The sequence below is a fragment of the Takifugu flavidus genome, chromosome 8 (assembly GCF_003711565.1).
Source record: "Takifugu flavidus isolate HTHZ2018 chromosome 8, ASM371156v2, whole genome shotgun sequence".
NCBI classification, from domain to species: domain Eukaryota; kingdom Metazoa; phylum Chordata; class Actinopteri; order Tetraodontiformes; family Tetraodontidae; genus Takifugu; species Takifugu flavidus.
Window position 1 is genome coordinate 14,251,346 of NC_079527.1, and position 14,863 is coordinate 14,266,208.

The 14,863-nt window shown below is 51.3% G+C and overlaps 3 protein-coding genes across 3 annotated transcripts; 2 read left to right on the forward strand and 1 right to left on the reverse strand.

Annotated features, from left to right (window-relative positions):
• Positions 1-1,615: 1,615 nt before the first annotated feature.
• cebpb (CCAAT enhancer binding protein beta) lies at positions 1,616-3,019 on the reverse strand. The gene has a single exon (XM_057040387.1). The coding sequence runs from the start codon at positions 2,882-2,884 to the stop codon at positions 2,006-2,008; it is 879 nt and encodes a 292-aa protein (XP_056896367.1). The 5' UTR covers positions 2,885-3,019; the 3' UTR covers positions 1,616-2,005.
• Positions 3,020-4,674: 1,655 nt separating this feature from the next.
• peds1 (plasmanylethanolamine desaturase 1) lies at positions 4,675-10,443 on the forward strand. Its single transcript, XM_057040386.1, has 6 exons — positions 4,675-4,891; positions 6,085-6,204; positions 6,276-6,367; positions 6,443-6,587; positions 7,576-7,788; positions 7,863-10,443. Exons 1-6 carry the CDS (start codon positions 4,756-4,758, stop codon positions 7,982-7,984), a joined length of 828 nt encoding a protein of 275 aa, XP_056896366.1. The 5' UTR covers positions 4,675-4,755; the 3' UTR covers positions 7,985-10,443.
• Positions 10,444-12,445: 2,002 nt separating this feature from the next.
• slc52a3 (solute carrier family 52 member 3) lies at positions 12,446-14,548 on the forward strand. Its single transcript, XM_057040385.1, has 3 exons — positions 12,446-13,446; positions 13,575-13,698; positions 13,883-14,548. The coding sequence occupies exons 1-3, from the start codon at positions 12,446-12,448 to the stop codon at positions 14,093-14,095; spliced, it is 1,338 nt and encodes a 445-aa protein (XP_056896365.1). The 3' UTR covers positions 14,096-14,548.
• The last annotated feature ends 315 nt before the right edge of the window (positions 14,549-14,863 follow it).

A 14,863-nucleotide genomic window follows, 5' to 3' on the forward strand; every position in this document is an offset into this window, starting at 1 on the left:
GACCAATGAAACCATGAGCAGGGTGTCAGCGCAGCCACCGGTGATGTGGCAGGTGTGCTTCCAGAGGACGGGGGTGTGGGGGGGGGTGATTAAAAACCTGTCTGCTGCTTCTCTGGTGCGGCCAAAGCAAATAGTGCTGAATCAATCAAAGGGGGGCAGGAAAACGTCAAAAAAAGAACATGAGTCATGAAAAATCCTTCCGTTTCTCAACAACTGGTCCAAACTGGAGGGATGTGTGTGTGTGGGGGGGGGGACAGGTGAGTGTGTGTGTCAGTGGAGTTTTTTGGGAGGCTGTGGTGTGATGCAAGCGGGAGTTTACGGACAGTCACTGCCCACTGACGGTAACACTAGGAAAAAAGGGGGCCGGGCCCGGCCTCGAAGAAAGGAGGTCATCCTCTGTGGGAATTTCCCTCCCTCCTCCCGTGAGCCGGCTCCAGGGAGGGACGCGGGTCTCCGCCAGGGCCCATCGCAGAGGGGGAGAGAAAAAATGCCCAGAATGTTTGGACGGAGCCGCGGCCGCGCTCGCCGAGGGATCCGGCCGGAGGAGAGCAGCAGGGGACCCCCTCAGCAGCCACTTCTGCCCCAGCCGGCTCTCCATCCGGGCCCGGGCTCGTGCTCGTGCATTGTTTCACACTCGCACAATAACAATGTCTTATTCTGATGTGGGTGTAGCATTCTTCAACTGATGATGTGTTGGAAAGGGAGGATATTGCACAAGAGTTAAAAGCTGAAGTGTTCCATGAGAGGGTGTGTTGAAACTCAAAATGTCATCTCCCCCAGCCAAAGAACACAGCAACACATCATTTCTGATATTTTGGAGCTAAAGAACTCTCCCCCCCCCCCCCGCTGACATGCACCGACAGAGGTATCTCTGCAACCGCTCACGGGTCCCACACGAACCCCGGCGTGATCCTTTCTGACCGGCTCCGATAGGCTTGGCAGGGCGCGCGTGCTAACGTGCAGGCTCAGGTTGAATTCCAGCACAGCGATTGTCCCCCTTATCTCTCACACAAACTCCTCCTTTACTCCCATTTCTGAGCCCCCCCCCCCCACTGCTGACTCTCAGGTCTGGGCCGACGGAGCGAGACCTGAAGTGGTGACGGGTTAGTTGCTGATTAATTTTTATGCAACCTTGAACCCCTCTGTGGGCCAGTGGACCCAGCAGACTATTGACAGAGCTGTGTGCTAAAGATAAAGCTAAATTTTAGGCGCAGCTCCCCCCTCCTGCCCGTCTCTTTTGCTGCCCTCAGCAGTATCATTTTAGGCCGAAATTGTGCGAGATATTTCCTGATATCAGGACTTTTCTGCCAAATCAATAAGCAAACAATGTCAGAGTGCAGCTTGCGTCTGTCCTGTCAACCTTTGACCACTGATTTACCCCCCCACCCACCCAAAGCCGCGTTTGAGTTGAAATGACATTTTCCTGCATGAATCCCGGATCAGTCTGCAGAAGTGTTCCTCAAAACATCGATTTCTCTTTCGAAATGGTCCCGAACGGAGGCTGCGGATGTCTGCGGCGGCTCTCCGGCCTACATACATGCAAATGTCATGAGAGGCGTCGTGTCTGTCTGAGGCTGCTTCAAAAGAGCACAAAAAAGAAGGAAAACAACAGCAGTTCTTTAAACAAAGTAGAAATCTTTTTAATTCAATAAAATATCAAGTACAATTAAAGCATTTTCCCGTTTAATATTAAATAATTAGACTTATTTCATTCATTGCCAATACTATTACAAGGAGTTGCATCATTTCACTGCAGCACAACTCTTCCCTTGACAACCACAGAATCCAGATACACGAAATGTACAAATGTAAAACCTGTCACAGAAATACTGCATACACGAAATTACAGGTGGGATAAAGCGACGGCGACGTGTGAAGAACCGTGAATGATTGCGCAATCCATGCATCCATGACTTCAGTCCCGTTCAAAGTGTCCTTGTAAACTGGTGGTCGCACGCGTACCGTTTGTTCCGACGCCCCCGGGGCGGAAGGGGGGGCGGGGGGCTCAACACTGGCCGGTGGCGGAGAGCAGGTTGCGCAGGGTGGCCAGCTCTCTGGACAGCTGCTCCACGCGCTTCTGTAAACGGTCGTTCTCCGCAGCCAGTTCCAGCACTTTGTGCTGCGTCTCCAAGTTGCGCATTTTTGCCTTGTCCCTGCTCTTCCTCACGGCGAGGTTGTTCCTCTCCCGCCGTATCCTGTACTCCTCACTGTCCTTGTCCAGCCGCTTCTTGGCTTTCCCGCTGGACATTTTGCCGCCGAGCCGCGACGGTGACCTGCTTTTCCCCGAGGGCGCAGGTGTGCCAGGCGGGCTGGAGCAGGTCGAGGACGCGGTGGAGATGTTTCCCAGACTCCCGCTGGTGGACTGGTAATGGAGGTACCTCATGTCGAAGCCAGAGGAGCCGTTCTCCATCTTTACGTCTTCCCGGCAGTCGTCCGGTGGAACAGCAGCGGTGACGGGAGCTCCAGGGGCCCCGTAGCGGCCCCCGACCAGTTCAGGGCTGAGCACGCTGTCCACACGGGTCTCCTGCAGCTCGTTGTAGCCGAGCGCGTAGGGCTCCCGGGGGTCCCTCAAGTTGTCGCAATGACTGGTCTCCAGTTCGTTCAACAGGGAGTAGTTCTTGTAGTTCTGCAAAGCTGCAACTTTCTTGATCTTATTCTCCGCCACCAGATGTGGGAAAACGTCCCCCTGTTGGTGCTGCTGGTGCTGCGGGTAGTACAAACCGGATTCCAAGTAAAAACTGAAGTCGATCGCTCTCTCCCGCTCCTCTATGCCCAGCTCCGTCATCGAGTCACCGAGCCTCCGGTGTGAGCTGATGGGACTGATAATGCTGTCTCTACTGTGGATAGCAAAGCTGCCCTCGTCGTAGAAGCCGGCCACTTCCATGGATCTTAACACCCGCCGGATTGCAGGAGCATCGGAGACCCGCGGTGGCCCGAGTTCTGTCTGCTTCACTTGTCCCGGTTGCGAAACTGGTCGCACTTCGTACAGACCGTGAAGACAGCGAGGAATTGACAGGTCTTCCTGTCTCAAGGGGTTTAATAAAAAAAGGGTGGGCGGAGTTTCGAGCAGGTGAGCGTGACGCGCAACAAACGCACTTGGAGAGAGAGAGAGATGCGTGAACAGAACATTTCCCGCTTTCAGCCGCGTCTCTGGACACCACAAACCATCATTATCATCATCATCATCATCATCATCATCATCGTAACAACAACAACAATAACATCAATAATAAATACAGCAATAGTAATAATATTAATATTAAATAAACCTCCGGGGGTTGTTTGTCAACATGCGTCACATCTGCACCAGCAAAGAAGAACGCAGGTCTGAACGTATCTCCGGACAAATGTTTCCTCACAGACAGATATGGAGGCAGGCAGACAGACAGGCAGGCAGGCAGACAGGCAGACAGGCAGACAGGCAGACAGACGGGTTTGAAGCGGGCTCATTAAGAGTTTTGTTATTATGAAACCGTGAGAGATGATGCATCATCTCCAGCACACGCTGGAAGGTAGTCTGACCCTCCTGTCTGGGGGATGTTTTGACAAATGTTTTTAGCGTGTGCTCAAACAAAAAATTCGTCATGATTTAATTAAATTAGAAATATTGGGAAAATCGTTCAAGATGTTCGTCGTGATGACTGGTAACAGGGGATAACGGGGCAATAATTGATACGCACATTACATCATGGATTTAGATAACTTATAGTTTGTCTAAAATGGATCAAACACGTTTCCCAAGACAACAGTCACATCTTGAGAAGTTTTAAATGTTTGTATTCATTCAGGCCGTCACTAACCAAAATGCCTTGGTTTCTCTTTTGTGGGTATTATAAACCTAGTGATGCCACCTTGTGCTTACATGTATTCACGTACCCAGTCCAGTTGACAGAGAAAACTACCTTGGATGTATTCACGTAAAAGTGAATTTCGGTTTCTAAGCAAATCTCTGTGATTTTCCATTAAAGTCAACTCTTTTCTACGGACAAACTAGGAGCTTGTTTAATGTTCAGATTGAATCCACATTATGGAGAAACGCTGCCACCTGGCGTCGTAAACGTGGAACTACATTACGCGGAGCGCAAAGGACTGTGGGTAAAAAACAAACTTGCGCCTCAGCACGTAGAGTTCACATGGTTCACAGGGAAGTGGGACCTGTCAGCAGAACTTCATTTAATGCCCGTATAAACACTCCTGCCCCTGTTTTTTTTAAAAATACATGTGTTCGTTGTTTAGTCAAAAGCTCTTGAATGATACTGTATCAACATTTTAAAATGTTTTATTTTGTCAATCTTAAGAACAAATTGCCATCTGGAGTTACAGAAAGCTAAGAGCAGGCCATCTTTGGCAGGATATAACCGAGTAAATTTACCCAAGAACGCCTGAACCTCGCTAAACTTGAGAATTTCCGAGTTGTCAGATTGTTGCGTGACGACTCTGATTACGTGTTCCAGATCATGTATCGGTCGATGGCGGGACCACAGCGCCCCCTGCCGAACACCTAAGAAGGCGGCCCACGCCGTCGACACGACGGGTGGGGTCGACAAATGCGGTCTTTCCTCTCTCGAACCTCATTGGTCGCTTCACCGTCTGCGGAGCACTTTTGCGGCTGCTCATTGGTCAGTGCTCTCACCGGCTCGTACCTGATTGGCTAAAGGTCGCCGCGGTGACTGTGGGCTGAGAAGTTGGTGAGTCCGTTGGTTCCTGGCTGGCTGAGAGCGGTGAGGCTGAAGGGGCCGGGCCCACAGTGGAGAAATGGCGAGTATGCTTGAAGAGAACGGCGGTGGAGCGGAAGCGACGAACCCAGAGCCGCAGGGACCGGGCCGGAGTATAGTAAGATGGGGTCAGCACCACGCCGGTGCCAGGGAACTGGCCAGTTTATACTCACCAGGTGAGTCGCTCTCCAGCTCCGTCGTGCGATTTGTTCTCCGGCTTAAGTGTCCATGAGCGGCGTGACACAACGACAGTGTTTTCGTAACGTTGTTACCAAGTGACAAACGGAAAATATGCTGCAGAATCACCCGACCGAACCGCCGGGACCGATAAACGAGGCGGGAGAACCGGCAGCAGCCCCGTTGGCCCCTGTCGTACTTTTGTTGTTGCACAAGATAAGTCATGTGAGATTGGCCAAATTTGCTGTTTTCCTTTGACATTTGGAGCATCGGGCGGAGGTTCCGAAGGATCCTCTGCGGCTGCTTCAGGCTCCGGAGCCTCATGAAGCCGCAGCTGTGACCTTTGGTTAAACACGCTTGTCGCCAAGTCAGCGTCGCACAAAAGAGGCGAATGCCTCACCCAAAAATGGATGATTTGGGATTTCTGGACCGTGGCAGAGGTTTGAAGGTCCAACATGAGTAGCATAAAGAGTCCCTGCAGGAATATCGGACCCTGACCCCGATCACGACGGCTTTGACGGTTCTTTTGATGCCGTGGGGCATAGTACTATAATCTATAATCTCCCCCAGGCTGTAAGATTCAGACAGGTTTTACAAGCAGTACCGCTCCGGCACAGAGGAGCCGGTGCTAACGCGTTACCAACTTCTTGGTTTGGATCATCACATCAGGTAAAGTTCACCAGCTGCTGCGACCCGGAGATGCATCATCTCTCCCCGTGACCTTTCAGACAGACGCTGGGAGCTGCTAAGGCGGCGATAAGCTGGTCCGACCCACAACAAACGTGGGTGCCGAGACAACGGCGGACTGTCGAGAGCGCGGCGGTCCGTCACACCACTCATCCCAGAACGTGGCAGAGGGACAAAAGAGAAAAGAACCGGGACAAATGTCTGAAGGAAGCGCTGGTGGTCCATGTCCACGATGACTTTCGGAGCTCTGAAGGGCTTGTTGGGTCTCCTGGGTTCATCCTCGCGAGCCCGAATGGCGGCTCGCCTTTTTATCATGACGGGCAGTTTAAGGCGTGTCGGAGAACTGGTACCAAGACGCTGAAGATCCCCCATCGGACGGGAACCAAACGTATCTGTTGCTAATCCGTTGTTGCTAAAATGAACGTTTATTTTGACTGGAAACCAGGACGAGTCGAGTGCAGGTGCTCATCTGGATCCTGGTGGGTTTTTTTTCTGTGTCTTCCAGGCAAACGATGTCAAGAATGGATCAGCGTCATCCTCTGCTTTTCTCTCATGGCCTTCAACTTCATTCACCTACTTGCCAACTTCCACCTGGGGCATCTGTGGTTCATCCTGCTGAGCATCTGTAAGTGCCACCGCTGCCTCGGGCTCTCGCTCCTGCCTCGTCCTTCAGCTTTGTCTCCTCCCTGCTTCCAGTGGCGGGGATCCTCACCGCAGACTTTGCTTCAGGACTGGTTCACTGGGGGGCCGACACTTGGGGGTCGGTGGATCTGCCCGTCTTTGGAAAGGTGAGGCTCCCGCTTCCTGTCTGCGCCCGGCTGAACCCGTCGGTCTAAAGGGTGCGTTTCTGCGGCGTCTTGCAGGCCTTCATACGCCCGTTCAGAGAGCACCACATCGACCCCACAGCCATCACCCGTCACGATTTCATTGAGACCAACGGAGACAACTGCATGCTGACCATCGTCCCCCTGGCAAACATGGCCTTCAACTTCCTCACCCTCTCGCCTGGTGAGTCTCTCTGACTGACGCTTCCTTCCATGTTTCAGAGACAGAGCGGGATAAATGGACTTTTCTATTTATTTAAATAAAAGGGAGCCTAACTGGCGTGTTTTTAGGTGCTCTACTTTCTGGGTATTACAATATTTAATTGTGTCAGTAGACTATTAATTATCTTACACCAGCAATCACACCGCCTCAGTCCTCCTTCACACTATCTGTTGCTATGGAGATATGCAACTCGAGGGCTACTGAAGTACCCTGATGAAGGTCAGAGGGAACCTGGAGTGGTTTTTTTTTATAGTCACAACCCACCATGCGGATCAATTACGAAATTATGCTGCTCCAGACCAGTAGGTGGCAGTAATGTACCCAAACCTTGTTTAAACACTCTTATTAAACAAAAATACAAAGCATGTTTACATACAGTCTATATGATGAAACCTCATGTGAAACAAAGCAACACCGCCGCCCTCTAGTGGCTGGAACTGGGATGACAGTAATGACAGTATCATTTTGGGTATTATTTTAGTTTCAATACATACATTTGATGCAATAAAACTGAGTGAAACTGCTATTGAGAAACGTTGATATATTTGAAATTAGGGCCTAAGACAAGAGGAGGTGTGTGTGTGTGTGTGTGTGTGTGTGTGTGTGTGTGTGTGTGTGTGTGGTGTGTGTGTGTGTGTGTGTGTGTGTGTGTGTGTGTGTGTGTTTTTGCCGTGGTTCTCCTGGGAGCCCATTAACGTGTGATGGTGAAGGGTGCATTCACCCAGCACTGGCCGTCCTTGGTGACCCCCCCCCCCCCCCCCCTGCTGGAGATTTATCGTCAGGGCTGTCCTCACAGGGTCACGGCCTCATTAAGGAGCCTCTCCTGCCGTCCTTCCTGCCATCAGGCGCGAGCACCCAGAACGCTGCTGCTAAATTAAGCAGAATGTTAAACGGCTTCTTTAAACCCACGCTAACGAGCCGACCTCACCTCTCTGCTTCCGTCCCGCAGCGGAGATTTACCACATCTACCCCTGGTACTGCTACCTGTTTGCACTGGCCATCTTCGTGACGCTCACCAACCAGATTCACAAGTGGTCGCACACGTACTTCGGGCTGCCTCCCCCGGTGGTGCTCCTGCAGGACTGGCACATCATCCTCCCCCGCAAGCACCACCGCATCCACCACGTCTCCCCCCACGAGACCTATTTCTGCATAACTACAGGTCCGTTTCCTCCCGAGCGCCAGGGAAGGGGGCTGGAGACGCGGCATTTCATGGCCTGTTTCTTTCTCTGCCAGGTTGGCTGAACTACCCTCTGGAGAAAATAGGCTTTTGGAGGAACCTGGAGGACCTGATCCAGGGCGTGACGGGAGAGAAGCCCAGAGCGGACGACCTGAAATGGGCTCACAAAGTCAAGTAAAGCCGCGGGCTAACTGAACCCTACCTCAGAAGAGGCTGGCTCCGTCCAGCTCGCCCCCCTTTTTTGCCTCACGCGAACTGTAACCCATCGAACGAAAACTTAACAATTCCCGAGGCCATAGCTTTAAGTCTTGCACATTTTGTCTGTTTTTTTCAAAGAAGAGGGCTCTGTTTTCCTTCATCACTCACAAAGATCGTCAGTTCAAACTGCAATATATCCTTAACTGTGTGTGCCAGCGCATCGTCCATTTTCGATTGAGTAACGGTGTTCACGCACCCGGGAAAAAGCTCCTCTTTATAGGGAGAGACGCGAGGTGGCGCCACCTACAGCACGGCTACTGTCACATCACTCTTTAGTCACGTTCGTGATGCCTGATTTAGGCCTTAGGTATTAATAGCTAAAGAACAAATGAGTTATTTACTGTTACATTCATTTAATTCTTGCACATCACTGCTCAGCTGCACACTGGGATTAGATTCCAGTCCTCATAATCTGCTACTAATCAGGCGTGTTTTTATAGATTATTGTGTTGGAAGAGTTGAAGCCAGCAGGAAACTTCCCACCAGGACGCGAAATGAGCGATGATGTTAGTCGGTTGATCTCAAACCTTAACGTGGGCCAAGCTAAAGAAGCTAACATGCTAACGCGGCATAACTGCGTCATCTGTGTGACTTTAATCCTGGTGAAAATGGGCAACGGCGAACCATCTTCAGCTCCTGGTTTCAAACAAACGCCAGAGAAGCAAGGGCGTCTTGTCCTTCTGCGGCCAGCCACCGGGGGGCGCTCGTCCATCTGGTGTATTTTTGATTGTTTGTCCTGGAGCGGCGTGTGCAGTGTTTTCCAGAACTGAGCTTAGAGCGCCCCGTTGCCCCCGTGAGCCGTGTTTCCTCCATCTGAGTCTCTGGCAGAGTCGCTGATCTTACAAGGGCTTCGCTGAAGGCTGACGCTTGAGTTGATTGCGTAACGCTACTATATTCCTGGCTGTTCAATTGAGTTTTGCTTTTTTCCCGTGGAGATGCATTCGTACAGCTGATAACTATGCAGTTTGAGGCCCTCGACGCTACGTCTTAAATCACCTGATTAGGATAGAATGCCTTCCTTTTATAGAAAAAAAAAAAATGTGTTTAAGCGTTTAAAAATTTGGGGCTACAGAGAAAAAAAAAAAGAGGCCACCTTTAATCAAATGCATGACGAAAACGCCGTTGTCGACGCAGGTGTCGGAACACGTGCACGCGCATGCTGGCTCGTGCGAGTAATACACAAAAACACGAGTTTCTTCCTTCCAGGGACGCCGGAGCTTCTGGGTTCATTAGAGAAACACTTTAAATTGGCGGCAAACTCCTTTGCTATGGTTTAATATTATTTTTTTAAAAAGGTCCTTCATACTTGATTCTGTAGAACATCCATCACAGGTCGTTAGGGCGCCGCAGACGCGCCGTGCTTGTAGTGTTGAAGCGTTTCAGTGTGCAGCAGCAGCAGCTCGTGTAATATATGCTGATTAATGGGCGCTGTCCCGCCACTGCGCCCCCTTGAGGCCTCTTTAGGAATTTACTCTGTTCACTTCTAATTATCTTCAGTGAAATTCCAAAATGTTTTTTTTTTTAATGGCTTTGCTGGATGTTTCTGCTTTCTGTGACGATATGAGCGCGATAGATGGTTTAAGGACAGTTTGTTTCTGCTGCCAAAAGGAACGCCGACGCATCAGGAAGTGGAGGGGGGGGGTCGGAAGGGAAGCTGGGGGGGATTTAGCATTTAAGATTCTGTGTCTAGGTGTGGAGCGGTCCACTTCAACCATCTTTATCTGGACACATTGACAACAATAAGAGTATTTTCTAGTAAGAGTATTTTTGTTAATCCTAGTCGAAGCCGCTGGGAATGACGGAAAAGTTGAATTCATCTTCCCAGCGGCTGAAGTAGATGTGATGGATTTGTGTTGATTCTGGAATCACATGAGGAATTGTGAGTGGCTCCCATCCCGTTGGTTCCACGTGCTTTATACGTTCGGTCGTAGCCATATTGTGTATCCGCCGGGATTTGTCTTGTTTTTTTTTTTTTTCCTGCTTTGAGATACTTCTGGGCATCGTCCGTGGGCCGGAAGGCTTGTTTTTGATCGGGATTGTGCAGAAAAACTCTTAATTTCCACCTGAGGACGTTTTCGGCGCCAGAGGATCGACAGGTGCGGGTTTAACGGCCTCGCCGCGTTCAAACTGCGTTCGTTTTAATTGCCTTATTCTCTCCCTGATTGATTTATTGTGAATCTTTACGTGGGGAAAAGACGGACTTATTTCTCTTCACTTGCCTCTGACTTGTTGTGGTTGGTTTGATGTGCGCTGCTGGTGGAGTTTTAGATATCAGATTAATGCCTTGATGCCTTTCTGTTGTCTTCAGATTGGGAGACTAACAATGTACATATGAAACTGTATTTATAAATAAACTAAATAAAGGGTTGATAATTAGCAGCTGCTGTGCTGAAGGCGTCTCTCCTCTGATTGGCCGGTTCCTGGCAGCGTCGCTGGAGCCCAACACCATCGTCTGGCTCCTCGTCTTTGATCTCGGCTCCTGGTGGAAATGGGAATTCTGGGATTCCTCTTTGTTCGTGACGTGCGTTTCGACCTTTTTCGAGCCGTTATTGGCGGGTGGGATCGGCGCCAGAGGCGGTTCCATCACGACCTCCGGCACAAACCGAGCGGGCGGAACCAAATTTAGACGAAAGACAATCGGGCCGGTTGTTTTTTTTCCTCTCGGATAAAATCGGATCAAAGGGGTTTATTTTTAATTCTCGGCGGCTGTTGACAAAAACAAGGACGTCGGATTGAACAAGCAAACACCTGACGGTGTCCCGGGCGCTTGTGATGTTCGCCGAAATCACGCAGGGCGACAGGGTGTCGCACGACATCCGTCAGGGCGGCGGCGGCGGCGCACGGTGCTGCGGGAGCAGCGACCGCTCACGTGCACGAGGAAAACTTCCCAGAACCGAAGCAAACAAAAGGCCTCAGGAGCACGAGTGTACATCGGCCCCCCCGCCCGCTGTTGGAACGTCAAATATTGACACTTCCTGTTGCAGCACACGTGGCGGACGCAGGCAGCCGGGCGCGATGACATCAGCCTACAGGTGGGATGTTGGCGTGTTGTTGCTTTTCCCAGCGAACTTTCTAGTCGCCGTTTGTGCATCGACGGTTAAATAGAGCGTCACTATTTACGCCTCGCTGAGGAGAAAAGCCTGCTGACGTTTCATCTGAGGGTTGGTATAAAGTGGAAAAACGAGTTCGGCGAGAGGAGAAGAAGAAATGGTAAATATTGATCTGACACTTTTTAAGCCTCAGGTGAGTTTTCTGGAAGTAAAACCAGCTGGGAGGAGGCCAAAACCTCTCCTTCAGCCCTGATAATGGGCCCAAAGATCACCAGATTACCGGCTGTAAAAGGTTAGTAGTCATGTTTTCAGGGTGTCCTGACATGAAGATTGTTGGCGTTAATAATTAGGGAAGGATGACCCCTGACCCCTGCTGCTGCCTTTCGCGTGTAAGTGTGATAAGACTGATCCTTACCAGAACGCACTCGTTCCATAGTCGTCCAAGCGCTGTGTGGCCACCAGGGGGCAGTAAGAGCGCACAGTTTCCCCGTTTCTCGCGCGCACGCGCGCAGGCGCGCTCCCTGCTCTGAGAGGACTCTGACCTACCCAGCAGCCATGTGATCCCCATCAGTGAGAGAAGGCAGGAGCAGTTGAAGGAAGTCTGTCACTAACTTGTACACGAGATGACAGCACGTCGTGTCCGTCAGCTCCAGGGATGAAGACACGGGTGAGTATATTTACCTTTACAGCAGCTCATCGGTTTCTCCTCCAACATGAGGATCTGGCCTCAGAGCAGAGTTTTGGAACTATTTGCAGAGCGACCACGGGCGTCATTAGCGCGTCTCCTGACAGCTGGTGACTGAAAACTGGCTGAGGAGTCACAAGTGGTCTGTTTAACACGCTCCAAAATACCCTAAAATATATCTCAGAATTAATGTAGAAGGAAGCACGAAAGAGGGACGAGATGAAGAGATGTTTCCTGTCAAACTCAACTTTAAGGAGACGCGGAGCTCAAACATTCAGGATGAAAGGATTTGCTTGGTTATTGCCATAAAATAGCCCCTTTCTTGGATCACAGATTAGTTTTTAATGCCCATTCCAACATTATTAGATCTATTTGTTGCGGAGATCACTGATGCAGCTGCACAGGAACCGGATATGAGAAACCTTGACCTCGACACTTGCTTCCTATTTTTCCTCCGTTTTAAGGAAGCAACACGTCTGTTTCTGATTATTGGAGCATTTTAAGGATTAAATCTGATAATTGCTCAACCGTTCGGATCTGAAAGTGACCGATTTCTTTTGATAAACCCGAAGGTATGACGCGCAGCGGAGGCCGGATTGACGATTTCTTCCGCTCGGGACTGTCTTGGCGCTGATCCGGCTCCAGAATGGGTCTGCTGGTGCACGTGCTGGCCTGCGCCTTCGGCCTGGGCTCCTGGGTGGCGGTGAACGGCCTGTGGGTGGAGCTGCCCCTCATCGTCAACACCCTCCCGGAGGGCTGGGAGCTGCCCTCCTACCTGACCGTCATCATCCAGCTGGCCAACCTGGGCCCCCTGCTGGTCACCCTCATGCACAAGCTGTACCCGGGCCGCCTCAAGGAGCACCTCATCATCTACTGCGTCCTCTCCATCGGGGTGGTGTCCTGCATCCTGCTGGCCTTCTTCTGGGACCGGACGACGGTGGTGGCGGGCGGGCGGCGCAGCACGGCCTTCTTCATCATCACCTTCTTCCTCTCGCTGGTGGACTGCACCTCCTCCGTCACCTTCCTGCCCTTCATGATGCGGCTCCCCGCCAAGTACGTCACCACGTACTTTATCGGCGAGGGGCTCAGCGGCTTCATCCCCGGCGTGATCGCCCTGGCGCAAGGCGTGGGGATGGCCAAGTGCGTCAACTCCTCCGAGACGGCGGGGAACCAAACGGGCGGCGAGGCGCCCCTGCAGACCGTCTACCTCCCCCCCAACTTCTCAACGGAGGTCTTCTTCTTCCTCTTAGCGGCGATGATGAGCATCAGCCTGACCGCTTTTATCGCCCTCAAAAAGCTCCCTCGCACGTACTCGTCCGCTGACCCCCTGGTGGCCGGCGCCGCCACGTCCGTCAGCTCGGGCCTGGACAACCCAGCGGGCCCCACTGACGGAGAGGCTCTGCAAAGCGACGTTGAGGGTCCAGCAGAGGGCAAAGGTCACCCGGCGGGCTCCCAGCACTCGGGCTACCAGCTCGCCTTCATCTACTTGATGGTGGTGTGGGTCAACGCCGCCACCAACGGCCTGCTGCCGTCCGTGCAGACCTACTCCTGCATGCCCTACGGGAACCGGGCCTATCACCTCTCTGCCGCCCTGTCCTCGGTGGCCAACCCCGTCGCCTGCACCGTCGCAATGTTCTTTCAAAAGAGGTAAAAGGTCAAGTTTGAAATGCCCCTAAAAACCGCAGGAGGGAGCGACTGGACTTTGCTCTCCGGGTTCTGAGCTCGTTCTGTTATCTCCTCTCCCTCGGGCTGATTAAAACCCCGGTGGTTTGCAGGTCCCTGGTCTTCCTGGGTGCTCTGCTGGTGCTGGGAACAGGCTTTGGCAGCTATAACATGGCCATGGCGGCGCTGAGTCCCTGCCCTCTGCTTCAAGGCTCCGTGGTCGGAGAAGTGATCATCGTAAGTGAACTGCTGGGAGTTTTCCTCAGGGAAAGTTAATCTAGTAGAGAAAAACGGTGTTGAGCAACTCTGCTCTGTGCTGTGTCACTGGTGTTGATAAGGTACCGACAAACGCTGTTACACCATCCCAGATGATCCATTTAGATAAGCTCCTCTGTTCCCTTTGTTCTTTCGCCCTCTCCAGGTGATCTCATGGCTCTTGTTCACCGGGACGCTGACTTACGTAAAAGTAATGGTGGGCGTGATGCTGAGAGACCGCAGTCACAGCGCCCTCGTCTGGTGTGGAGCGGCGGCGCAGACGGGGTCTCTGGTGGGCTCGGTCACCATGTTCCCGCTGGTTAACACTTACAAATTCTTCAGGTCGGGAGACTTGTGCAACACAGTGTGTCCGTTATGACGGGAAGTTTGGAATTCAGGAGAGGCCGATGTCACGCCTGTGTGAAATAGAGCTCTATAGTTTAGAATAAAGCCTGAAAGAGGGGAAATTGTTGATGGTGCGTGTGTGAATCCAGATAAGAGACCAATGCGCTCCAATAATCACCAGATGGTCTGTTTCTTGTCAAACCTCATGTTTGGAGCCGTTCAGGATGAAACTCGTAGTTGCTAAGCTATTTTCTGCATACACTGAACATTATCAAGTGATTTCTGCCTTTGTTTTTAGTTAAACTATGCTCTTTTTCTGTGGAACATTTTATTCATCTTTCCTTTCCTTTATCTTATTTTTTTAATTTACGACTGTCATTCCCACTTCTGTCCACAAGGTGGCTCTAGCACTCCGCCCTCTTGACCTGACTGCTCGTTTTTGACCAGTTGAGACTCCAAAATCAAAATAAATCTAAATATTATGACAGTTTTGCTGGAATGGATACACATTGTTATTGACTGTGTACATCTGACATCAATGTAACATCCGTGCATTTCCATTTCACATGTATTTCACGCGGTGCTTGAACATACCGCAGGTCACCGCATTCACGCACTCATCCATGAAAATACACGCAACAGCAATTACCAGTGAAATCTACGCGAGCGCCCTCTCATCCTTTGGCCTCCCACCATCTCCATCAAACATGCTGCTGTGCATGCTCACAGGAGGATGGAGGGATGCTGGTCATCCATGGGAACAGTAAAGTGGTTTCCCATCAGCAGCTGTTCCTCCTCTATG